At 50.6% G+C, this 23975-nt stretch overlaps 12 protein-coding genes across 12 annotated transcripts; 4 read left to right on the top strand and 8 right to left on the bottom strand.

The window, feature by feature from the left end:
* Window positions 1-699: 699 nt before the first annotated feature.
* Window positions 700-1946, bottom strand: BO80DRAFT_470506 (uncharacterized protein; the record flags this gene model as incomplete). Its single annotated transcript, XM_025723070.1, has 3 exons — window positions 700-1545; window positions 1611-1743; window positions 1822-1946. The coding sequence occupies 3 exons, from the start codon at window positions 1944-1946 to the stop codon at window positions 700-702; spliced, it is 1104 nt and encodes a 367-aa protein (XP_025580730.1).
* A 1237-nt stretch (window positions 1947-3183) lies between these two features.
* Window positions 3184-4590, top strand: BO80DRAFT_371223 (CIA30 family protein). The gene is made up of 3 exons (XM_025716478.1): window positions 3184-3317; window positions 3391-3624; window positions 3720-4590. Exons 1-3 carry the CDS (start codon window positions 3230-3232, stop codon window positions 4442-4444), a joined length of 1047 nt encoding a protein of 348 aa, XP_025580729.1. The 5' UTR covers window positions 3184-3229; the 3' UTR covers window positions 4445-4590.
* On the bottom strand, window positions 4461-5772 carry BO80DRAFT_498493 (phosphoribosylaminoimidazolesuccinocarboxamide synthase). The gene is made up of 3 exons (XM_025724134.1): window positions 5540-5772; window positions 5098-5473; window positions 4461-4991 (listed from the first exon to the last, which is right to left on the bottom strand). Exons 1-3 carry the CDS (start codon window positions 5687-5689, stop codon window positions 4615-4617), a joined length of 903 nt encoding a protein of 300 aa, XP_025580728.1. The 5' UTR covers window positions 5690-5772; the 3' UTR covers window positions 4461-4614.
* Window positions 5773-5913: 141 nt separating this feature from the next.
* On the bottom strand, window positions 5914-7378 carry BO80DRAFT_396247 (metal dependent phosphohydrolase). Its single transcript, XM_025717339.1, has one exon. The coding sequence runs from the start codon at window positions 7032-7034 to the stop codon at window positions 5985-5987; it is 1050 nt and encodes a 349-aa protein (XP_025580727.1). The 5' UTR covers window positions 7035-7378; the 3' UTR covers window positions 5914-5984.
* Window positions 7379-7693: 315 nt separating this feature from the next.
* BO80DRAFT_11290 (uncharacterized protein) lies at window positions 7694-8594 on the bottom strand. The gene is made up of 2 exons (XM_025713434.1): window positions 8135-8594; window positions 7694-8036 (listed from the first exon to the last, which is right to left on the bottom strand). Exons 1-2 carry the CDS (start codon window positions 8482-8484, stop codon window positions 7886-7888), a joined length of 501 nt encoding a protein of 166 aa, XP_025580726.1. The 5' UTR covers window positions 8485-8594; the 3' UTR covers window positions 7694-7885.
* BO80DRAFT_11295 (uncharacterized protein) lies at window positions 8556-9409 on the top strand. Its single transcript, XM_025713435.1, has one exon. The coding sequence runs from the start codon at window positions 8706-8708 to the stop codon at window positions 9276-9278; it is 573 nt and encodes a 190-aa protein (XP_025580725.1). The 5' UTR covers window positions 8556-8705; the 3' UTR covers window positions 9279-9409.
* Window positions 9410-9930: 521 nt separating this feature from the next.
* Window positions 9931-10866, bottom strand: MAT1-2-4 (putative mating locus protein; the record flags this gene model as incomplete). Its single annotated transcript, XM_025723612.1, has 4 exons — window positions 10352-10866; window positions 10120-10298; window positions 10000-10073; window positions 9931-9951 (listed from the first exon to the last, which is right to left on the bottom strand). Exons 1-4 carry the CDS (start codon window positions 10840-10842, stop codon window positions 9931-9933), a joined length of 765 nt encoding a protein of 254 aa, XP_025580724.1. The 5' UTR covers window positions 10843-10866.
* Window positions 10867-11334: 468 nt separating this feature from the next.
* BO80DRAFT_396241 (HMG-box domain-containing protein) lies at window positions 11335-12454 on the top strand (the record flags this gene model as incomplete). Its single annotated transcript, XM_025717338.1, has 3 exons — window positions 11335-11513; window positions 11567-11856; window positions 11907-12454. The coding sequence occupies 3 exons, from the start codon at window positions 11335-11337 to the stop codon at window positions 12452-12454; spliced, it is 1017 nt and encodes a 338-aa protein (XP_025580723.1).
* A 540-nt stretch (window positions 12455-12994) lies between these two features.
* BO80DRAFT_489889 (DNA-(apurinic or apyrimidinic site) lyase APN2) lies at window positions 12995-15717 on the bottom strand. Its single transcript, XM_025723611.1, has 6 exons — window positions 15567-15717; window positions 15504-15516; window positions 15410-15455; window positions 15228-15360; window positions 14468-15177; window positions 12995-14417 (listed from the first exon to the last, which is right to left on the bottom strand). Exons 1-6 carry the CDS (start codon window positions 15592-15594, stop codon window positions 13464-13466), a joined length of 1884 nt encoding a protein of 627 aa, XP_025580722.1. The 5' UTR covers window positions 15595-15717; the 3' UTR covers window positions 12995-13463.
* A 249-nt stretch (window positions 15718-15966) lies between these two features.
* On the top strand, window positions 15967-17035 carry BO80DRAFT_396236 (cytochrome c oxidase subunit VIa; the record flags this gene model as incomplete). Its single annotated transcript, XM_025717337.1, has 5 exons — window positions 15967-16156; window positions 16235-16259; window positions 16319-16478; window positions 16543-16550; window positions 16625-17035. The coding sequence occupies 5 exons, from the start codon at window positions 15967-15969 to the stop codon at window positions 16668-16670; spliced, it is 429 nt and encodes a 142-aa protein (XP_025580721.1). The 3' UTR covers window positions 16671-17035.
* Window positions 17036-17171: 136 nt separating this feature from the next.
* BO80DRAFT_460596 (putative anaphase-promoting complex subunit Apc5) lies at window positions 17172-20112 on the bottom strand. Its single transcript, XM_025722399.1, has 7 exons — window positions 19174-20112; window positions 19034-19127; window positions 18573-18984; window positions 18404-18527; window positions 18251-18357; window positions 18067-18203; window positions 17172-18015 (listed from the first exon to the last, which is right to left on the bottom strand). The coding sequence occupies exons 1-7, from the start codon at window positions 19886-19888 to the stop codon at window positions 17286-17288; spliced, it is 2319 nt and encodes a 772-aa protein (XP_025580720.1). The 5' UTR covers window positions 19889-20112; the 3' UTR covers window positions 17172-17285.
* Window positions 20113-21528: 1416 nt separating this feature from the next.
* Window positions 21529-23725, bottom strand: BO80DRAFT_420688 (uncharacterized protein). The gene is made up of 5 exons (XM_025718423.1): window positions 23632-23725; window positions 22794-23584; window positions 22322-22741; window positions 21723-22277; window positions 21529-21676 (listed from the first exon to the last, which is right to left on the bottom strand). The coding sequence occupies exons 2-5, from the start codon at window positions 23550-23552 to the stop codon at window positions 21596-21598; spliced, it is 1815 nt and encodes a 604-aa protein (XP_025580719.1). The 5' UTR covers window positions 23553-23584; window positions 23632-23725; the 3' UTR covers window positions 21529-21595.
* Window positions 23726-23975: the final 250 nt, after the last annotated feature.

Raw genomic sequence — 23975 nt, 5'->3', positions numbered from 1 at the left:
GCATATATTCATCTATTGTTGTCATATGTCTGGTGGGGTTGACTCCAGCCAGTTCTCGTCATTCTTTTGGTTTCTTTAGTTCACCATTTCCTCCACGATCCTTCCTCCGCGGGTATCGATATCAACTAGCAAGGGTGCACAGGTTCTAGCTGTTTTGGGTTTCTACTTTGAGACATCGGGGTTGTATATAATATAGATCTGGGCGTTTCAGCGGGTGGGTGGTCCATAGCATTTACGATCGGTATAAATATCTACATGGCATTGAATATTTTGCATGAGCGACCGAGCTGATTGTGTTCAAAGACGGTATTAATTAACCCTGTGAACAATTTACCCACAAGGCAAGACTAAATAATAGCCAACCACATCAGTTGGGTTGGTATGTCGAATGACTTAGTACAGTCATGTTGTTCTGTATCCAAGTCCACCCAAACATTAGACAATTCCCAACCTGTAAGTCCTCCACTCATTAGCATTACGTATGTGTGTGTTCGCACGGTCCAAATGTATCCAGAAACAGAGCAGCAACGCCCATGTCCAAAATTCACAGCAAGATTTTTCCAAGACACCACGCCTTTTCCACTTACAAAAACCATTTCCCTCACACAGCGTAACAGCCCCATACCCCTACCCTCGCCTTAGGTGATGACGGTCCGTGGCACAGTCGTGGCCACGTTAGTTTGAGGCGAGGGCAAAGGCTTATGCATATCCGTAGATTCTTCGCTCGTAAGCTCGGACTGAGACAGACACACTTCCAGACGCAGGCTCAGACAACCGACCAAGCCAGCGCTGTTCCGCCTCAACCTCAAGGATAACCTCCTGAATGATCTCATCGCTAGCATCAAGCCCAAGAAGAGAGTTCTGCTCGAGGACATAATCGCGGACGGTACGACCAGTTATAGTGAGGGGGAGGTCGCTGGCCTGATTGGCTTTTTCCCGTTGAGAGGCATTTTTTGGCTCTTCGGGTGAATTGGTAGTGGGATCCGACGTGTCGAGCTCGGCAGTGGGTTCTTTGGATGCGGTCTCGTTGACTAGCCCGATGGAATCCTTGGGTAACTCATCCGAAGGAGTAGTAACAATGGGCGCATGTTGAGATACACGATCAACAGAAGGAGTATTTGCCTGTGCGGATGCTCCAGATGCAGATACAGGCATAGCAGGAGTGGTGTCGTGTCCATGTTCCACGATAAGATAATAGTGAGGAAAGTATATCGGCTTGGTTGGTCCGGGCATATACATATGCATAGGCAGCTGCACCGGCATCAGAGACATGGTATTGTCGACCCTCATGGGAACTGCCATGGACGGTCCTATCGGAGCCATATAAGCGGGGCCAAGGCCTGGGGGAAAGCCTGGGACAGTTCCAGTCGTCTGATCATGGCCTTCTGTGGTATCGTTAGACGAGTCGATAGAGGTGACAATGCTCACTAGGTAGACAGGTAACTGACGAATCCCTCTGGCAATTTCAATTCGCAAAGTCCGGCCCCTGAGATCGAATCGTCCGACTCGGTCGCTCTGCAAAACGGCTTCGGCGTGAGCTGGGTGCTGTAGATGCTTGGTTAGCTGGATGCTGATGATATGAATAGCTGAATGACAATGATGATGCAAACCTGAAACTGGACCCAGCCGCTCATGAGGCTGTTGGCTTTGCCTTGGCGAACCTGTGCCCAGCAAGTTCCGAACGGGGCAAAGAGCACCTCAAGCTCATTCTCGAGGACGTTGGTGGAAACATCACGGTCAAGACTGGTCATTGTTAGCATTCCTTGTCCGGTTACTGTATAGATATTTCTGCTCTCGGGGGGGAGGGGGGCCCGCACATACTTTCCCACGTGCAGACGGGCTTCCGGTGGAAGCATGAACTGGGCATTTTGCTTATGGATCAAAAAGGGCTGAGCACGGTGGTTGGACATGCCGTTGAGCTGGTTGGGATAAAAGCCAGTCGACATGGTGAAGATGTATTCCGTTCGTCTTGAACGAAGTACGAAGAACCAAAGTAGAGAGGTAAAGAGGTAAAGAGGTAAAGAGGTAAAGAGGTAAATAAAGAGGAGAAAGATGTAAGCAGGCTCGCTAGTTCGTTGAATGGGAAGGTGCGTTGCACGAGACGGTATAGAAGTAATGAGGTAAAGAGGGAAAGAGACAAAGATGTAAGCAGGTTCGCTAGCTCGCTGCACGAGAAGGTACAGACAGGTAGAGGTAATAAGGTCTGTTAACTGGACGACCGGACATGTAGAATAAACTCCTAGAATGGCTGATTGTAGTACGAACAATCGTAGAAGGAGTTGATGCTTGACACTGGCACTGGGGAGGAAGGAAGTATAGGAATTGGCGCAAGGAAAGGCTGCCGTTTTGCCTACCGAGACAGTAACCCACCAGAGTTACTCTCGTGCGTCTCGATGATGTTCTCAAAGCTTCTAGGGAGCCAGACCAACGACGCAAACTGTGAATATCGTATATAATCTGACAGGCACCTAGCTGAGCAGTCAGGGGACCGATAGAGGGAGACCGTTTCGCAGCCACAACAAATGGCTACCACGGATGAGATATCAAACTGACCCTGCTTAGTCGTAATAAGCCAGAAGATCGCTGTCAGAACCAAAAATACACAAAGCACAAAACTCAAAGGCACCATGAGAATTCGTCCCCTCAGGGGACGGCATCCCTGGCTTATAACTTTGGAGGCTGCCTAATTCGACGAGAGAAATGCTCCGGTCATCGGGCCCAGACGCGTCCACCGGCGGATTTTGTGTAGCCGACAAAGAGGGGTTACGTCCTTCCTTGAGGCTTCATTCGATGCTGCGAACAAAGACTTTGTTTCGGTCTGTCATCGAGGGCTCTCATTGGTGGAGCGAAAATAGTATAGACGTTGGGTGTGATTGGTCGACGGGGTTGCCACTGGGTCACCGCGCGGTGGTTCTGCCGGCAGAATTTCCCAGCTGCATCGATTGTCGCGTGTGATGATGATGTTTCCAGTTCCTTGTGAGATTTTAAATGTCAATTTGTAGGTCAAAGGTCAACATGTACGATGAGTAGTTGATCTTCCAGACCCCTGTCATGGCGGACCACCCAGCGCCATACCTCTCGCCCGGATGGAGGCAGCGAAAGAAGCTGTCACAAAGCGGTCAGTCTGGACGGCAGATGCCTAGCACCCGCGAAATCCCCGACGTCATGGCGCGTGCATTTCCTCAACGCCTCACGACCTCCATCCACCCCCATTCCTCTTCAATCCACCATGTTTCCCACCGCCCGGTGCCTAGCTGCCAAGCCATCCGGCTTCATCAAGCGCAGCGCCGAAGAACTCAGTCGCCTGACGCGAATCGGTGAGCCCCTGCCCCCATCCCCGTCCATCTCCACCGCACCGCACCGATACTGATTGATCTGATAACCCATTAGCCTGGAACTCCGAGGCCCTACACACCCCAACCAAGCCCTACGTCCTCCTTGACTTTGAAGATGACTCGTCCGTCGCCGGCTGCAAGACCATGGCCGACCGCGCCGTCGGGGGCTTCAGTACCGCCAGTCTCGACTACGTGCCCGCTGATCCAGCGACCAATAGTCCCGCCCATGCCCAATTCCACGGCAGTATCTCGACCAAGTTGCCGATGAATTGGCGGGTTGAGCGAACGGGTATATCCCCCCTCCCTCTATCCCTCCCTCCATCCCTAATCACTCCTCCCACTGCCTTCAAACCCACACACTAACAACCATAAAATGAAAAACAGGCTACGCCGCCTTCCGCAACCAAGACCGAGGCATGTGGCTCTTCGGCCGACTCTACTGGGACGTCGATCCATACGCCTACCTCGCACTGCGAGTAAAATCCGACGGTCGTCGCTACACCGTGAACATCCAAACCGACTCCATCGTCGAGACCGACATCCACCAACACCGACTCTACACGCGTCATCACCGCGTCCAACACTCCGCTTCCTCCCTCCCCTCCTCCATCGAATCCCCCGACCTCGCCGACCAAATCTACCCGCACGGCATCCCCGCCTCCCTCTCCGACACGCCCCCGGAATCCATCATCATGTCGAGCGGCAGTACCAGTTCCAGTGTAACGACGTCCGGAACGACGGGGTGGGAGACGATTCTGCTACCGTTCAACTCGTTTGTGCGGACGAATCATGGATTGGTGGTGGAGCCGCAGACGTCGATTATCAGACAGCGGGTGAAGAGTGTGGGGATTGGGTTGACGGATCGGGTCGAGGGCCCGTTTGATCTCAGGATTCATAAGATTTGGGCCACGAATGGTATGGGCGAGGCGGAGATTGAGGAGGAGCGGAGGATTTGTGGGGCGGATGCGTTGCCTGTTGATGAGGGGGTTATGACGGGGTGGATGGGGGAGAAGAGTGAGGGCGAGAGCGAGAGGAGACGGGAGGCGGAGGAGAAGAAGGAGCCCAAGGCCAAGGGATTGAAGGGGTTGAAGGATGAGTGGGAGCAGTAGGTGCAGTTCAAAGTATACCTTGTTCTCTAGATTGTATAGTAAAAGTAGGAGTCCCAGTGAACGTCTACCTAATACACTGACCGTTTGATTCCAATTCTACAAACACATGATGCCATACATCCCTTACATCTCGCAGGGACTCAACCAAACACATCACCCTAATTGATTAATCAATTACCCCCCGTAATCTTCTCCCACGCCTCCTTATACTTCTCGCTCGTCCTCTGCGCAATCTCCTCACTCATCCGCACGCCCTCCTTCCCCTTCAACCCCTCCTGCACCAACCAATCGCGCAAGAACTGCTTATCGAAGCTAGCCTGGCCGCGTCCAATCTCATACGTATCCTTAGGCCAGAACCGCGACGAATCTGGAGTCAGCACCTCGTCCGCGAGCACCACCTCGCCGGTCTCCTCATCGACACCGAACTCGAACTTGGTGTCCGCGATGATCACACCCCGGGTCAGGGCGTACTCGTGCGCGATCTTGTACAGCTGCACGGCGAGAGAGGCGACGATGGCGGCGTACTTTTCGCCGAGGATTTCGACGGCTGTACATACTCATTAGCTATATTCCTTCTAAAGAACACCCATCCAAGCAGAAATGAGAAAGACGAGAAAGTAGTAGGGAAAAGGGGGGGGGGGCGGGAAACAAACCCTTATCAGGATGAATATTCTCATCATGCTCACCCTGCTCGGCCTTGGTCGAAGGAGTATAAATCGGTCCATCCGGGAAGGCCTCACTCTCCCGAAGACCCGCCTTGACAGGGATCCCATGCACCGTGCCCGAAGTCTGGTACTCCTTCCAGGCCGAACCGGTGATGTAGCCCCGCACAATGGCTTCAATGGGCAGGATGCGGAGCTTGCGGACCTGCATGCTGCGGTTCTGGAGGACCGGGCGCAGCGACTCGGGGATTTGCGGGGGCAGGTCGAGGGTCAGGAAGTGGGTGCGGAGAGAGGGGAGGGCGGCGGAGAGGATGGAGAACCATTTTTGCGTGCACAGGGTGAGGAGAATGCCTTTGTTGGGGATGCCCTATCGGATGCTGTTAGTGTTTGGTTGGGAGGAGGGAGGAGGAGGAGGAGGAGGAGGGGGGGTGACATTTTCCATGATCACATCGTAGGCGGAGATGCGGTCGGTCGCGACAAAGAGGAGGGTTTTCTCGTCGATTTCGTACAGGTCGCGTACCTTGCCGCGGGCGATTAGGGGCAACGCGCCCTGCAGATCCGTCTGGGTGAATGCCTCGGTCATGGTGGGGGAAGTGACTGAGAACAATGGGGCAGCTCAATAAGAGATTGAAGGGGAAGTTGTGGGATGAATGGAGCGGATGGAGATGGTTCGTGGGGGAGTCATCCGAATTCGCGATAATCGATAAGCTTTGCGGCGGGGTATGGCTGCCCCAGGCAGACACCGTGCTGTTCCTGTCTCGTGAGGGAAGCAGTGCACAGAAAGCGAGCAGGTTATGAAAGGTTGTGCCATTGTCAATTAATTGCACGCATGTGCATATTTTTCATTAAGTTCTGTCTGCTCGTCTAGGATCTGGATCTTACACCTCCCGCGTAGCCTCTCTTCCCCGGATATATTCCTGCCGCTCAACAGCCCAGTTTGGATCCACCACCGACAGCGCAACAGCCTCTGTCTGATAAACAAAAATGTCTGGATCGATCGTGCGAACCTTGGCCTTCTTATGCAGACGCAAGCCATGTGCTTCTACCAGTCCTTCGGTCTCGAACTTCTCCAGTGTCTCAGCGCCCTCCGGATCAGCAACGTCCTTCAGCAGCTCCCAGAACTCCTCGTCCGACATGGCCCACAGCATTGCCTCCTGGATCTGTCCGCCGCGAATCAGGTCCCCGATCAACTGTCCGGTCTTGCGGTACATCTCGACATGCGTCGGGTTAGACCACACCTCTCGATCCGTAGTCATATACGCTCGCGCAAGCCGGAGGGCCACCTGCGGATCCGTGAGCACCAGCATCCGACGCGGAGACAACGCATCAGGGAACGCTTTCAGAGCGGCCACCACCCGATGGCTGTCGTCCAGCGGGAACAGTCCAAACGCGACCGCATCCCGTAAGGAGTAATCCAGTCGGTCGGCGCAGAGGTGCGGGGCATCCATCTCGACGAGCGGATACTGCTCCTCATCCAAGACCGTCTGTGGAATGCCATGCTTGGTCAGAATGGCGAGGATCTGCGTCGTCCGGATATATCGTGCTTTATGCACTTCGTGGAAACTCTCCTCCCCTGGCTGAGAAAGCGCCCAGTCCACCACATGGCTAAGCACTGTGTGGCTGATATCATGCAGCAGAGCAGTCACCTGTTCCTCGACGCTGGCGCCGGCGATGCGGACCAGCAGCATTGCCCCGACGGAGTGCTCGAACCGCGTGATCTTGACCGGCTTGGGAAGCAGTCCGAGGTGTCCGGTTACGCCGTGCTGGCCGATTCCGATCAGTCGGCGGAGATCCGGCGCCTGGAGGAGTTCAACCAGGACGGACTCGGTAACTGTGTGGTCGCCATAGAGGGCGTCGCGGATGAGAATGGTGTCGGGTGCGGGGGACTCGTGAGTCTGGAAATGCCCCGCCTTTAGCGTAGTGGCCATCTGCTGCAAGTGACTCGTTAAATGTGCTAGGGATCGGTTTGAAGGAGGTGCCGATAAAGCTCTGCGGATACTTGTACTTGTGTAACTGGCAGTATTTTGCAGGGAAGATCGCTGCGGCGTGTTGTTTACAGGAGCTGGAAGGAGGGACGATGCCGGGGAAACACGAAGAGCTGCCCTGCGCCGGTCACATGTGCCACTCGAGAGCCTTGTCTGACACCGGCTGGGTTGAAACCAGGAAGCAACACCCTGGTTATATACCAGATGGCAAGGTGAACTCCGATGTCTTGTGCTAGTTATCGGCTGTATGACGCATGACGATGCGTTGAGTCCCGGCGCAGGCCCGGATGTTGGCTTGGGTTGAGGTGAAGTCCAGGCACCACTGCCAGATCCCTGCAGGCAGCAGCAGCAGCAGCTAACAGGGGTCTTCCCTCTCATTCCCTTGTTCCCCGTCTCTATGTCTTTTGACATTACCAACAGCTCTTTACAAACAGTTGACTCCTATACTAGAGTTGCAGCATCATGGCCAAGCTGCCCAGATGCGACCATTTGATCTAACATTACTCAACCTACGAGCGATTACAGCAACAAACATGCATGTCCCTTTACCCAGAGGTATAGGGAGGAGATATGAGTATGCTTCCGGACCATCGTGGACTATATCAGCAATCTGCCCCGTCGCACCTTGATCTCAGTATATCCCGTGGCTTCGTCAGCCAGCTATATTCACGGAAGCACAGAAAGGTTAGAGGATAGAGCAGGGTCTGTCATCCCAGTGTCGGACGGATGCGACGAGGATCACTGCGCAGAGACCGTGTCCGGATCTGGTAGTCGCTGCAGTCCACTTCCCATAGCTATATAGTAGGAACGTTCCTCGCGCCTGTGTCATATACCTCGCGTCGTCGCAGCCGGTTGATTGGTAGAAGGCTTGGTTCGACTTCGGACTTAGGGTTGGTCGGCCTCAGTGAAGGCGATGGGACATTCAATTGCAGACCTACAGAAGCCCTAAGAGAAGACCAGCAAAGCAAGTTAGCACAGTAGACCCTGACAATATTGGTTCTGACGCATCTAAACGACGCTATTCTGCACCACACAGAGAATACCTGACTTGCCAGGCTGTCCAATGGCCACTGCTTGCTCGGATAAGGCTGTCCAAGCCATTCGACCATGCTGACCCATGAGATACTGAACGTGGCGATGTCCATCCACGGGGCGCAGAACGATAAAGAGGTGTGATGATAGACAGACTAGAAGCGCCCGGTCGAGGAGCCCTCCTGTCGACTGGACAGACAGACACACAGAAGCGCGCCCCTGTATCAATCGGTAATAAGTTACCATCGTCATGGACTCCCACTGGCACGTTGAACTGGGCATCTAGCCCGAGTCGCGGACGACACGAGGGAGACAGGTCATGTCGACCGGTTTGATGAAGCTGAAAGTCCGGGACCGCCATTGGAGCCCGCGTGGTAGCCGACCAAGAGGCTGGACGAAGACTCCAGAGAACCGCGGTTTCAACTCGCGCGACAAAAGTACTGCAGAAGAGTGGATCTTTGATGCTGTAAACTAAGTTCGGATCACGAGCCAAGGAAGTCTGTAGCGAGACATCACCTGGGGGCCAGTGTCAATGCCAGAAGCCCGACCGCAAGCCCCTGAGCGCCCCGTTCATAGGGGCACATGGTATCTTCGTCCGTTGGTCTACGGTCGAAGCATCGCTGCACTCATGGATCGAGCAACCATCCTCCGGTCGCTGATCGCTGGTTCTGGAGGTCCGTGATCTCCGGCTCCTCTAGACCGGGACAGTGCAAACGGTCTGCCAATCTGGTGCCCCGGTTGGCATCCGTTCATCACAATAGCGGATATTTGCTTCTTTGTCCGACATCAAGTCAGCCGCGCGTGGCAGAGGGAGTCTGGTTGGTGGTCGAGGCCGGAAGATGGAGGGGTTCTGTCCATTTCCGTCCCGGTGGCGCCGTCTCGTCCCCTACTCGGCCGTCCATCGTCGACCTTTCTTTGTTGCTCGTCGCCGACCCAAGGAGATGGATAGCCATCGGTTTGGACCGCGACTGGATAGATGCGCTCGGAGCGTGCTGGATGCATGTGTGGGAACGGAGGGAGCTCGGAGAGTCGGATATCGTCGCGCTGGGCCGTCGACCCTGGATGGGCCTGGCGTACCATTTGTGGCAGGGGGCATACAGAGTTCAAGAGGTCGACGGGGTCCAGGTGCCCCTGTCCCGGATCGATGCACGATAGGAGGGAGGCCCTGCTGGCTACTTCGTGTGGCTGTGCGAAAGTCTATTCTGTATTGGCGTATCTATCTCCTTGACAACCTGGCAATCCATGTCGTCCATACTATAGAGTTCCTCCTCGGAATCAAATCCCCTCAAGTAACATGGTCTGGGTCGAGCAATGTAAGAAAGACCATTCGTGATACGCAACCATTCATATTACCATGCTAATTATTCTAGAACATCTTCGAATACATTGGAGTGCGAACTGAAGTCTTGTCCAGATAGAGATCCCCGGAAATTCCAAGCAGCAAATTATTCGGAAAGCGACGGGGTATAGAACTTTTATGCCATGCGTAAATTTGAACACCACTTGATTAAACATGAAAAATAAGCGCCACCCATGCTCTTTATCATTAGTTGTTCGCTATTGCGACCCAAGGGTTAAATCTGTTCCGAATAAACCGGACCACTTTCGAAACCCTTTCACTTGTGGTGGATGAGAAGTTGATTAAGGAGGCAATCAGAGGATAGGGACCTAGTAGCCGGAATTAGGTCCGTCGTATAGAGACCTGTAACGCATTGCGATCTGAATTATTGTCGTAACGATGATATATGGACGTTCAAACATCGAGACAGAGCAGGGGTGCACAAGAGTATCAGCCCGGTTCTTGCCCCTAGAATCTAAAGGCTGGCTCCTAATACCGAATCAGTATAGACAGAATAGAATATCGACTATTTCGCACTTCAAGTTCGCTCAACAAGGCAATGCAAGCCCGCATTGCGTTATAGGCGACACGGTGGCGCTCCAACCAGTCCCCTGGCTCAGTTAGCATTATCGACAATAGCAAATCGTTGATGCTTACAGAATCTATGCGCATCATGTGGCTGGCAGTTCACAGAGCGTATAATAAGTTCCTTCTCAGTGACATTCAAATTGGAACGTTTCTCTATTGCATCATAGAAGCAGGTTTGAGCATAGATTCGATAAGCGTCACCACGGTAATCCGGTCTAAGAAAATTAATGTTTTCAACGACAGTTTTCCTTTCATCATTAGTATTTATCCACGAATCATGCACACCTGAGGTTCAACTTACGTTGTGTAATACTCCGTGAGACCAATTCTAAATATATAGTGGTACCCATATTTTTTAGCCAATATAGCAAGATCTTCATTTGCTTTCTTCTCAGTGCGAATGAGGGCATAATGAAGGCCGAACAAGTCTTCCCCTTGAAGCAGTTTTTCAATGTCAGGTTCAAGGATGCTGATGAGCTGGATGGGATGGCCTTTAATGTCGGCAATAGATGGCTTAACGCGATAGTCGGCCATTATGGCTTGCAGGAATTTGCCGTGACGATATACAGGTGTCTTCTTAGATTCGATTGGACCATAAGCTCGATGAGAAGGGTAGATCAGCTTTTCGCCCTTTGTCAACGCAGTAACCTGCGCCATGAGTCTACCGACGTTTTTGTGGACACGAAAAGAAGCTAGAATGTACGATGCCTTATCACGTAGCTCAGCGGCATGCTTTTCATTGCCAGCCGTGCCATCAAGGAATCGAAGTAAAGAATCGACTATGAGATCCATCGCGAGATATGAGGGCGATTGATGGTTTCTGGGACTCAATGCGTATGAAGGTACAAGGAGGGTGGGACACGAACAGCAAGAGAAGATTATAAGACAAGAAATTAGAAAGGCTGCCAAGAAAAATCACTAAAAAAGAAGTATAAGCAAAAGAGGACATGTATTAACGTAAAATAAAGATCAGCTAGCGCCTACGGAGCATAACACCAATTCGTGAATCTACCTCAAGAATTCACGCCCTCTAACCCAACAAAGAATGGTACCAGCCTCCCGCCACCACCTGGAACACAGCTCCATTCGTAATGTCTAATCCCAAATACTCCTCTTTTATTACCTGAAAATGTTATTATTAAATACTGTCTTTGAGTTACTTTTATACATGGCCTCTCCTATACTTTTCTTTGCTTGCTCTTGATGCTCTGAAACTGTCGCCCAAGGCTATGGTTGTCGACTTAACAACTATTAAACCCTCTAGCTTATATCGCAAATACCAATATGAACTCTATACCTCTCGCTTTGAAGCACACTACTGAGTCCAGCGACAAGCTTACAGAGCTGCTTTGGCAGGATGCTTTGCGCCATCTCGGGTCCACGAACAACGAAGTGTTGCTTCCAATTAATATTATCGATATGATCGGCCAGAGCAATGTCAATAAGATTAAGTCTCGTCTTGGGTAAGAAATCTATGACAGCAAAGAATAAAATGCAGGCTTACATATAGAAAAAGTGCTCTAATTGGTGCTCCGGTAGTAGCTTTCGTCGATGAATCCATAAACGCACTCCGTGTCATGCGTACACCGGCATTTTCGGGTACAGCAATATCCGTTGCATCTCATGAAGGGGCATCTTGCCTTGAATTTGAATCGTTTAAAGTCCCTGTTAAAAAGCATGAGCGGCCTTCGGTGTCTGTTAAGGCTGCAAAAGTACCTCGTCCGCCAAATGCATTCATCCTATACCGCCAGCATCATCATCCCAAGCTCAAGGAGGCTCACCCTAGTCTCTCGAATAACGAAATATGTGAGTTTTCAGCTACGCTAGAGAATCAATAGGTATGCTGATATCCCCAGCCGTTATCCTAGGAAAGCAGTGGAAGGCAGAATCAGAACACATCAGGGTAGAATTCAAAGCCCTGGCCGACGAATTGAAGAGAAAGCACGCGGAGGCGCATCCCGATTATCAGTACACACCACGCAGGCCATCTGAAAAGAAGCGTCGAACGTCGTCTCGCCAGTATCCTAAACCGACGACAGAATACAAGTCGCCGGATCTTACTACTACCAGCACCGAAACCACCAGTCCTTCGATCGACACAAACGTACAACTAGATGACGCTGGAATTGAGGGGACGATGAACCTCTTTCCAGAATACAACATGCCCTTTATGCATACCGGCGACATAATCTGCGGCGACCTGATACCGAGCGACATGTCACTGCTATCAGAGGAGCACTTCCAGCTGGACCCGGAGACATTGGGCTCGTTGATCGAACAGGTTCAGACAGACTTCAACAATGGGGCAGCGATGTACCCATCCCCATCACCACAGATCAGCTGCACAGACCGACATATAGGCGAGACCATCGAGTTCTCAGACTACATTACGGATCTCTATTAAATGGAATGGGTCGGTCAGACCTTTCCTCCATTCCTTTTCTTTTTCGTCCGTTCTTACTATATGATATTTAACAGCCAACACGGGCTTTCGGGGGAGCATGACAGACATTCTCTGTAATCCATAAATCCCCATGTATCCAGATGGGGCTCGGATTTTCTTCCCTATTTTCTCATATTCCACTGCTCATCTTCCCCTTTCCATCTCATTCCCCTGGGTGGAAGGAAGACAGGGGGAGACAAAACCATCTCTGTTCTCGATTAACCAGCATATATGTCCTACGACGACAACCATTTAGACAACTCAGTTCATAAATAAAAGATCATTATACACATCCAAGCAGGGCGTATCTCACCCCTAAACATCATGTCATAGTGGCTTACAACTTGCAGCAAACATTCGACTTAGTATTAAAGAATAACACACAGCCCCCTGCGTATCTGTGACTCACCGGTCAGATCTCCACTATATGTGGCCTAAACAATGGACTATTGAGGCTGGGAAGCTTGGACAAGAGGGGTTGATTACTCTATTGAGATAGGGCTAGACCCACAGTCGAGCGATGTTGAGATAGAGTTCCACTGGACCCACATGACAAGAGGACTGGATATTCTTGAGAGGTGTTATTAACCGAAAAATGTTGTATAGCAGGGTGGCGTTTGTCGGGGGGTTTGATATAGGCTTGGTTAAAATACATGAATTGGCTATGGTGTTGATTGATCAACGGTGCCGTAAGGGACGTCACTGCTAGATAAATTAATTACCGTGGGTAGCTAAGTATCTACCTTGATGCTTGCTGTTGCTGGTGGTTGCTGTGCAAGCGAAATGATCATATGACGTAGGTTGGGGTGCGATGCAGGCTAATAGTCTCGCTATGTGAATATGGGATGGCTATTGAGCCTGGGGGTATTGTTCCATAGTCAAATGCCGTGACTACTGATGAACAATGGGTATCTATTATTGCAGTATGGTGTCGAGGTTAGGGAATGATGCCTCGCGTTGCCATGGCTACCTATGATGTCGACGAGCTCCAGTCACTTGCCCAGATGAATGTCGGACACCGCCATTGAGTGCCCTTCTCCTTATTGCCGCTGGGTCCAAGAGGTCTGGGACATATCCAGAAGGACCGGCCGCAGTTGACTCCAGGTTTCTTCGTCGTCAGGCTGATGCAATATTCTTGGTGACCTTCGCATTTAGGCGCTCGCTTCTTTGTAAAGAGCTTTGACCAGTCTTCCTTGCTGACTATTGGGTCGATGACCGTGTCATCTTCCTTCGGGGTGATTGCTGTCGCTGATACAGGTGGGTTGATCTCCTCCGCGGGTTCTCTAGCAATTGATAATGCGACTTGTTCGTCATTTAGCTGTCCATGATTTGTCGAGGTGTTGGGCTCGTGGAGTGATGCAGGTGGTGGTACAATAGGTGGGCTCGTGGTGTCGGTTGGACTCGCGCTGGTCTGATTGACCGGGGCAATCTTCGGCTTGAAGAACCCTTTGAGCGACTTCTGTCCAGCAGTAGGTGGCGCGGGTGCTGAGGCAGCTACTGGCTTCGAACGTTTGATAGGTGAGTCATTCTTTTCGGACCGCTTACGGACGACGCCTTTGGGTTGAGGATCGTTCTTGGACATGGAAGGGTTGCTGACTGCTTCCGTTGGGGCGTTCTTGATGGGAGCCATCTTTTCTGTCTCTTGAACCGAACCTGCACGAGAGAGCGCAGGGGTCCCAATCGGAGAACTCTGCGACGCGCTGCTCGGTTTGCGCATGAACATGTCTTTGATACTCCTTCGCTTGTCGAACTCCGGTATCAAGCGGCCCGAAATAGGCAGTAAACATTTGGCCGTATAGTCCTGTCGGCGCTCGCCATTTTCGAACATCCCGGGTGGGTTCATGATGTCGTGGATGCTGACTTGTTTATCCCCTAGACTTACACTATCTTTGAACACCGCATACACGGGACAATGATCGGAACCCTAAGCAGTCGGAGTCAGCAAGTTTCCTTATAGGCCAGCGGAATCAATACCATGAGGCCTTCTTGTATGTTCGAATCGCAGAACCAGTCTTGCATATCCAAGCTACACAGGACATAGTCAATCCTCGAGCCATAGTTCCCAGGACGGGCATTGATGCGTTGCTCCCAGCAGGTGTACATCCCCTTGCGGTCCGGGTGGAAGGAGCGACAGATATCGTGCATAACAGGCTGCTCTCTCCCTTCCTCTCGTTCCCCAATGACCTTTCCGTCGGAGAGTAGTTGGTTGAATACACGTCGCGCATGAACGGAGACAAACTCGTCTTCTGTCAAGGTTCCTTTCCGGATAGCCTCCCCCGCATGTGCTGCATCGATCTCCCCTCGAGAAATATTCAGATCCCCCGTCACGAACACCCTCTTGCCCAGAGCGACCAGATTCCGGACCCGCACGTCCATCAAATCGATGAAGTTATGACGGAATGAGTCGCGACTCTCGTCCCGATTGGCGGGCGAGTAGATTCCCAGGAGAACAAAGGCGGGGAATTCAAGGATGACACAACGGCCCTCAGAGTCCAGCGTTGCCGCATCAAGGTCGAGCTGCGACAACTGTTCGATGGTGGGATAGCCGCCAATCTGTTGCTCTTCTGGGAGGTCTCGAAAAGAGACGGACGAATTTGGGGGACAAAGCACGCCTGTGAGACCTTCCTCTGCGCGAATGGGGGCGCATGTCGCGTTGCGTGTGTATATCACAACCCCAGAGTACCCTACGGCAATTAATCGCCCGATCAGCCCCCCAGAGATGTGAAATGCGCACCTTTCTTGACTCGCGGAAGACTAAAGTAGCAGTCCCAACCAGGCACTAAGACCATGTCATCGCGCAGGTCTTTACGCTGAATCTTCGTTTCCTGAAAGACGACAATATCGGCCTCAAGGATGTCAAACATGGCCTGCTGATATCAGTCTTGTGTTTGTGAAGGGGGTCAAGGAAAAGCATACATCGAACGTCCGCTTGCCTCTCCATGGCTCGTAGGAGAACGGATTTCTGCATCAGGTCAGCGACGTGACCGCGGCATAGGCTAGCACCACCCACCGAATCCCATTGACTAGAGACGGTCAGCATCCAGTCAAGGTCCAACGTGCAATCCCCACGCACCATTCCATGTTGTAATTCGAAACCCCATCCCGGCAATATGGACGCGAATCGCACATATCTACCCAGGGTGCCAAGTTAGCCCATTCAGTAGAAGGGCAATTCCAAAATAAGGTACCAATGCGACAATTCGAATAGAATGATACAATCGATGCTGTCCATCAACAGCGAGGCAGAGGATGTCCCCAATCGCATTCCTCTCCGCGTCGCTGGCACGTGATCGTGACATCACGCGATCCGACCCGGGAGCTGACATAAGCTGAAGCGGCGACAGCGAATCACGGGGACGCTAAACGGCTTTTGTTTCGTTAAGCCGGAAGGGCCGACGTCCGGGATAATCCCACCGTCAAAGACGTCGTCCCATTCCTCCAACGTCACTCCTCCACTCCAACCCACCCCAACCATGTTTTCTCAGCGCAACGCCCTTCGTCTGTCCCAGCGCGCTGCCCAGCAGCTGCGTGCTGCTCCGGTCCGTTCGACCGTCCAGCGCCGTGCCAACAGCACCGACTCCAAGCAGCTTCCCTCTTGGGCCGTCGACAACGCATTCAACCGCGAGAGAGAGGCCGTCAAGCACCACGCTGCTGCTACCAGTGGTGCGTATCTACCCAATTGGGATCAGAATATGGAAGGAAACGGGCTGTGCTGACTCAATGGCTGTTATGCTGTTCTAGACCTGTGGCGCAAGCTCTCCATCTAGTATGTGGGCTTGCTAATACTACCGCAATTGACCTATTGTAGAGACTCACCTTCTCTAGCGCCGTCATCCCCGTTCTGATTGCCGGCGGTATCAACTCCTACAACCTCTGGAACGAGCACTGGGAGCACTGGGAGCACATGCCCCCTCTTGAGGAGCGCACCGAGTACCCCTACCAGAACATCCGCGTGAAGAACTTCCCCTGGGGAGATGGTGACAAGGTGCGTGCCAATACCTTTCTAACTATATAATATTCGAATACTGACGTGGAAATTTTTCCTACAGACCATCTTGTAAGTGTGCATCCGCGATCATCTAACATCGAATACAAGCTACAGCCGAGCATCCATACTAACGAACCTCGCAGCTGGAACTCCAGCGTCAACTACCACAACAAGGACAAGGCCACCTAAACGTCCCGCAGTGGATGACGGGAGTACAGCTTCTTTGATTGATCTTGACTGTTGACGGGAGGGGAAATCAAAGAACATGTATATTTATCGGCAAAACATGCAGAAGATAGAATGACCGGGAAGTCGGTGCTCAGTGGTGGAATTGAGATAGCGTGACACACAATACTGATAAGCTTCTTTTTCCTTTGTTCTCTGGTTTTGTTCATAATCAGCATGAACTTGTTGGTTTCTTAGTATTTCTTTCTCCATATGATAGGAGTAGAGCGCTTTCCTGCTTTATCCAGGATAGACGCACCGACTGCGAGAGCAGTTCGCAGGAAAATTGCGCGGAACCCGCGAGATTGACCAGCGTTGGTCCAATGGCCTTCAATTCTGCCTGGTGCTGCTCGCTTCATCCGCTGTTTTGCTATTCCGATGCAAATCTATATCGGAGAACATGGTTCCAGGCGCCCTTTACGTAGAGTGGACTGCTACAAGATCAAAAATCCATCACCTCAACACGGAAAGAAGTCACTACCTAAACAGGCATTAATCATGTTCAACGATCAATCACTGCATATCATACATCAACAACCGACCGATAAGAAAGAAAACACACAACACAACACAGCACAACTAAATGTCCGCACTATCCATCCGACTCTGTCTCTTCAAATCCAAATACTTCGCCGCGTAATCATTCGCCAGGACCGGATCCCCCGTTAAATGCATAACCGTTGCTTTCTTCGCTACCATCTCGCATTGTCCATTGACATCCTCGATTTCTTCGTACTGCTCATATGCGCAGTCCAGGTACCCTAGTGCGCGGTTGATGTGTTCCTTTTTCAAGACGGAGTTGGTCTGTCCTTTGCTCCAGAGGGTTCCTGCGATGCCCATGTTGGCGTCTACGAGGAGGGAGTAGGCTTGGGCGGCTAGCTCACAGTCACTTGTTTCGAGGATTTGGGGCATGATGCTTTCGATTAATTCGGAGACAGCGTCGAATTCGCGTAGGCTGAGGAGGACGCCTGCGAGTACGCAGATGGATTCCCAGAGGCTGGGGAGGAGGCGTGAGCGATGTGCGATGCTGGCGGCGCGTAGGGCGAGAGAGAAGCCGCGTTGCGGGTGGCCGGTCTTTTGGAGGATGGAGGCTTTGAGGCAGAGGAGTTTGACTTGGGTGAAGATGTCGAAGTTGTCTTGGTGGATGGTTTGGGCGGTTTTCTCAACAAGTTCGAGGGCGCGCGCGTAGTGGCCTTGACGGATGCGGAGGTCGATGGTGAGGATGGAGAGGAGGAGGGTGATGTCGTTGTCGGGGAGTTGGATGGCTTGGAGTTGGGCGAGGAGATGTTCGGCTGCGGTTTTGTTGTCGCTGTGTTGTTGTTAGTGTGGGTTGGGGTGGAAATGGTGGAGGTGGGCCTACCGGTATATTTGGCGTCGGAGTTGTAGGAGGCCAGAGAAGAAGATCCAGTATTGAGATGATTTCAGGGAGCGAAGCTTTTCCGGGGTGATTTGGCTCATTTGGGCTGATACCTCGGAGTAGCGGCCCTGCTGCGCTAGCTTTGGGAAGTTAGTAGTGAGGTATGCTGGATGGATGGTTGACGTACGAGCTGGCAGCTACGGAATGTGCTCTTGAGATAGTCTTCAAAGGGTGCTTTATTTGCGTAGCATTCGCGGAATATCTCGCTGCTCAGCCATGCGAGATGCGTGATGCCTATGGACTTAGCTGAGACTGAACGATGGCATGGAGAGAGACATACCTATTCTGGAATAAAGCGAGGTCTGCAGTAGAAACTGTGGACCCACGGAGTTGGATAGATGTTTCGTCACATTGAGATGCGATGCTCGGATTATATTCTCAAACGACGAGGCCAGACTCTCTCCCTAGAGAATGTTAGACTAGAAGCTGGTAGACAAGGCGTCACTCACATTATGCAGTTCGAGTTTCGCTTCGCTCAACAGCGTCGTACTGAGAAGGCTCCACATTTCTGTTTCCTTTGCCTTTGCCTTCAGAAAGGCGAGGCCTTCCTTTTCGTTACCCAACATGCCGGTGTTCTGTACATCCTTCATCTGCTCCGGAAACGCTTTGCCGAAGTGATACAGCCAGCTCATGCAGAAATTCAAGCAGTTCATGTCGTGAGATTCTCGAGCAATAGAAACAGCCTCTTGCATGGCAGAAACGGCCTCTCCGTAGCATCCGAAATCAGCTTGTAGGATCGCAAGATTGAGCAACGCATACTGATAGGAGCTTCGATCGCGACTATGCATAGTACAGTCGAAGTAGCGGTGCAGGTTGTCAAAAGAAGATGGATAATCTCCGGCCCTCCAGGCATCCAGAAACCTAGAGAATTAACAGTTGGAAGAATCTCTCATTAATAGCTGGTCCGTACCTTAAGTAGTGCACAAGGTTAGGAACGGTCACCCCCGACATGATGATGCGTTCGAGTTGCACTTTCATGCCGTCCGGCACTCTTCCTCCCAAACCTAGGTTCCATAAGCATTTACGTTATCTATTCGAGGGGGCAATTACTTTGCAGCTCGCTAATTTGGAACTCGAGGAGCCGTTCAACGTCCTTCGTGCTGACGTACTGATCATCCTCCGAGTCATCCTTGATATTGCCGTACGCCACCTGCGTAAGGTGCTCCATCGGATCCAGACCAAGGTTTAGCAGGTTGATATCCACCGGTGCCTGCTCATCAGACGGGTTCTTTCGTGCCCATACATTATACGTCGGCAGCCGATACTTGACAAACCCCTGCCAGAGCTTGACAGAGTCATGGAACTGCAATCTGGTAAATTCCAGCTGAGCTCGTCTCACAAATGCGCCCAAGGGAGAGCACCGAGACAGGCGCATACAGCCTGTTTCCGGTGCAAGACCTGCATCTCGATCGCGGATCTGCTCTTCACGGGTCTTGACCAGGATGGCGGAAATCTCGGCGAAGAAAACCTCCAACGCATCGCAGCAGTCGATGGACCAGATCTTTTTGAGGAACAGATCCCAGATTGAGCGACCAGGGATGGAGGATGGATGGCTCTTGAGGGCATCTTCCAAATCATCAACCGAGACGGAGCATCGTGTGTCCTGGGACTTTAATGGGGAAGTGGGTTCTCTTTCCAGAGGACTTAGACAGGTGATAAGGAAGGAGAGGACATGAATGGCAGAGGAGTTGGGGACGACTCCTTCGGTATAGATGGAGATGAGGCAGAGGAGAGCGACCTTGGATGGAGTGAGATAGCGACTCATTGTGGATAAGGGACAGACATGACCCGCTAGAAGATCTTATACTTCCAGCCACGACACGACGTGCAGGTCGCAAACACAGACAGCCAAGGGCAGTGGATGGGGAATGAACGGCGCGCGTGGGAGCAACGCGTGGGAGACAAAGCCAGATCAGATGACCGAGTGTATGCGGGAGCTTCCACTTCCAATCGTGGATGACTTGGATCGGTTTGGATGCGGTAGGCCAGACCAATGCTCATGTCAAGGGAAGGCATAAACAACCGCTGAGAAGCACGCGGGGTGGAGAATTTCAACTACTGAATGTACTATATAGTTGATCTCTAAGTAGTGTCAAGTACATACGACCACAGGGTGTGGAGAACAGGGCTTCCCGTCCGCTCAGCCGTACTTAAGCCACACGCCGGGAGGTTAGTAGTTGGGTGGGTGACCACCAGCGAATCCCTTCTGTTGTATGTATTCTTCTTTTTTTCGTGATTTGTTTTGTTTTTATTGTCCATGTTAACTGACCTACAATTAGTATCAGTCCTAGTTCTGCCAGAAATGACGTGCGATTACCTCACGCACTTTTAGCTTTCAGCTTCATTTGCTGATGCACGTTAGAGCATTTCGCGAAATTTAACTTCTGGTCTCCTGGATCAAGTTCTGGTCAGCGGCAGCCCTGAAATCAAGTCAGCATGTATACTGAAGTCCCTCGGAGAACCCGATTGACATTGATGCTCTCAGGAATGGAGAAAGTGATAGTAGCATCTTCTGTCATGATTTACACCGCCCCGGTGACAGTAATGGTATGTTCTAGCATTGTAAGGTAGTAGATCTAGTACTAGGCTGTGGCCATACCTACTGTTACAATTGCTTTATCCACTTCTACCCCGACTCCGTTCTCAGGAAAGCTAGAAGAAGCCAGGAATTGGCAGACGAGTATTCGGCAGGCCAACAATGCAAGCCATTTTGTCCTTATTGTATGGAAGTACTTCTCGGGCAGTATACGGACCCTGAGGATGGTAATCATCTTAAAAGGCTTCCATGTCCCATCGCGTTGCCCGGAACCGGGACGGTTGTATTACTTTATTGATAACTACATGGTGCAGGGCGTCAGATTGAGGATGCGCTGATTCTGATTTGAATTACTCTCCACAGACATTCATTTTCCCCAGGTTTATTGCTGGTGGTATACTGTTATTGATCGTCACCGGTTGTGCCATATATGTTATCGGGGAATGCAAAATATGACATAGCCCGCGAAGACCAGAATTGGCCTGCGAGTACCTAGCCAGTCGGTAGTATGAACCGTCGTGGCATTCTGTGGAAACTGTCTCTCTGCCCGCTATGCACCAAAGACGAGATCATCTCGCCGGCTTCTATGTCCCTCTGTGCTGCCCGGGTCCTGAAAGCTCCTATTGCTTTACCAATAAATACATACATAGTGCAGGGTATCGATATGAAGATGCTGCGACTTTTGGTGCTGTCTTTCCTGCAGCTTACTTTGTGGATGCTACTTTCTTTCTACGCGACGATTGTCTTAATGTCTCCGTTCAAGTATCTATTGGTATTCCGCTTCATTATAGATATTCTAACCACCAATGCCAGAGCAAGGCAAATGACAGGTGCCTGGTGGTTACAAAAGAGCTTTACAACCAACTCTATCCTGAAATACACAGTATACATTCAAGATCATGATATAAAGAGGTAGAATGAATACTGTACTAGTCTTTACTCCTCTCTGTAGTGAGCACTATTTGGAAGACATAGAATGGCATCAGAGTTGCCCGAAAACATCCATACCATCACATCCTATAGCGTATTAGCAAGATCCCGTAATGCAATATATGTAACTTACACCGTAGGCTATATCGATGAATTTTGCCTCTCTTCCGCCAGGAGCAGCACACGCTAGAGCACTGACATGAGTAACAAGCTGTCTATGACCCTTGCGTGTCAGGAGAAATCGAAGCGAAGCGTTTTTCGGTAAAGATATTGCTTGGATATCCGTCTGAATGTAAGTACTTTCATACCACTGACCTAGGATGCGTCTCCTGCCATTGTTATAGTGAAGAAGCATTCCTGTACACCGAGAATCCACGTAGCAGGCTTCTATCCTTTCAATGTCTTTCAAAGAGGCTTGTGAACTGAAGCTGGTGAATGGCGAAGTATTTAGATAGTAAATACATTCGTGGTTCGATAGTAGTGGGGAAGCGAGATGATCGCTGTCAATCGATAATTTCTTTGGACAAGAAATTATACCCAGACTCGTCATTCTTGTGATACTTGGACTTTTGTCATAGTACAAGCCTAAGATCTCACCATCATCTGAGCTATATATCTTCTTCATGACTGTTCTAGAAGGTGGAAACTGCGGTCCAAGAATAAATGATTCATTCTTGATGGTTGTGATCTAGATTATGTTGGTATAAATTGAATAACTTAGGGAGAACTTACAGCAAAGTAGGATCCTGACAATGAGTCATTTTTGTGCCAGTAAACGTAAATTGAACTTATAGCATCCGAGCCGTCGAGTTGAACATGAATAGGACAGCCATGTTGTTTGCCATACCAATATACTGAAGAATTCTGTGTGTAAGATTCTTGATGAGAATAGGAGCAAAAGTGAGTTCCCAAGCCAACAAATCCTTCACTAGAGCAAAACGCTGTAAGACCATACAATCGTTCATCTCTCTTCAGAGGTACATATGTCATGAATCTCTGGGACTGGGTAGTAAAGTCGAAATGCCGCGGCCAGTTATAAAATGAGTTCGGAGAGAGCCAACATAATTGGCCGCAAGAAACTGGAGGAACCCAAAAAAAATCATGACCGAATATTGACTTATCGTGCGAGCTAATGAGGTAAATCTTCCAAACCTAGTGATACTATCAGTATCAGATATTCTTTTGAAAGATAAAGATCCCATACATCCCATTTGACATCCACATGCAATGGCATTTCCTGCTTGCAAGGAATGACAATAATGAACTTACTACCCCCTGAGTCGACTCCGCTGGTCAAGCTCTCTTCGGTCTCTGCCATGAATTCCACATTTTGGAGTCCGTAAAGTCCCATTGTGAAGACACATGCGGTACTTGCAGCAGGTCTCTGAACGTTTATCAAGAGACTGCTTTCATGGCCATATAAGCTGTGCCCCTGACGAATACCACAAACACATCTGTCTTTCATAAGTTGTGTAAGATAGATCATGATGTCTCCTTGGAGAGATATAGTCGCACCACCAGCAGAAAGAGGAGTATCCAGCCAAATCCTTCTAGCAGCGTTAAGTGCAAGTAAGTGCCGGACGGGACTAGAAGGAAGAAAGTCCCAAATAAACAGACTCAGTTCGACTGGAAGTCTCCTACATCTGTCCAGTAGTTCCCAGAGTGAGCCTTTATATTCTCTACCTCGGGAAGTTGCAAGCAATGAGTCTGCCGCTTCAAAGAGAGTATTACTCTTGTAGATCTCCCGTGGAAGCTTAGTCCATATCAACGGGATCATTGCAAGACCAAAATTGTAGATAGCATGGGGGCTTGGTAGATCTGCCCCCCCCCCTGTCTTGCAGAGACTATGCACAGAAGGGGCATATCTTGCTTTCTTTCGTGGAAAGTCGTGGATATAAATATCCAGATCTTCCAAATAGATTGTATGGTCCTCTTCCCGGAAGGTCATAGACCGAGTGACCATTGTGTCAGAACTAGAGGTATCATGAAAGATTACTGGTAGCATCAGTATATAGTGTAGAGTCTGTCTAAGGCGAACCTACCCAAGCAGAAGGATGAGAATCTATCAAATCTTTGTCCACACAGAGAGCAGTGGGGTATCCTGACATAATGACAAGACGACATCTTTCAGGTCAGACAACGCAGGATCGAGGACAAGAAAAGTTCGAGGGATGGGATTAATTGGCTATCTACTTATAGTCGACCCAAAGAGCGGTCTGGAAAAGCGGAGATAAAAAGCTACTCTAACAAGGAAGGCATGTTTTACTGACTGACTCAGGATAGTTCATACCTTGCGTCGGCATATTGTAATTAACATACCTGAGACCTTCCTAGATGACGAAGATTAGAGTCGGAGTAGATACCGCTTGATAGGTGAGGTTACGTG

This window comes from Aspergillus ibericus (genome assembly GCF_003184845.1).
Source record: "Aspergillus ibericus CBS 121593 unplaced genomic scaffold BO80scaffold_1, whole genome shotgun sequence".
NCBI classification, from domain to species: domain Eukaryota; kingdom Fungi; phylum Ascomycota; class Eurotiomycetes; order Eurotiales; family Aspergillaceae; genus Aspergillus; species Aspergillus ibericus.
This window is presented reverse-complemented; position numbering and strand designations above follow the sequence as displayed.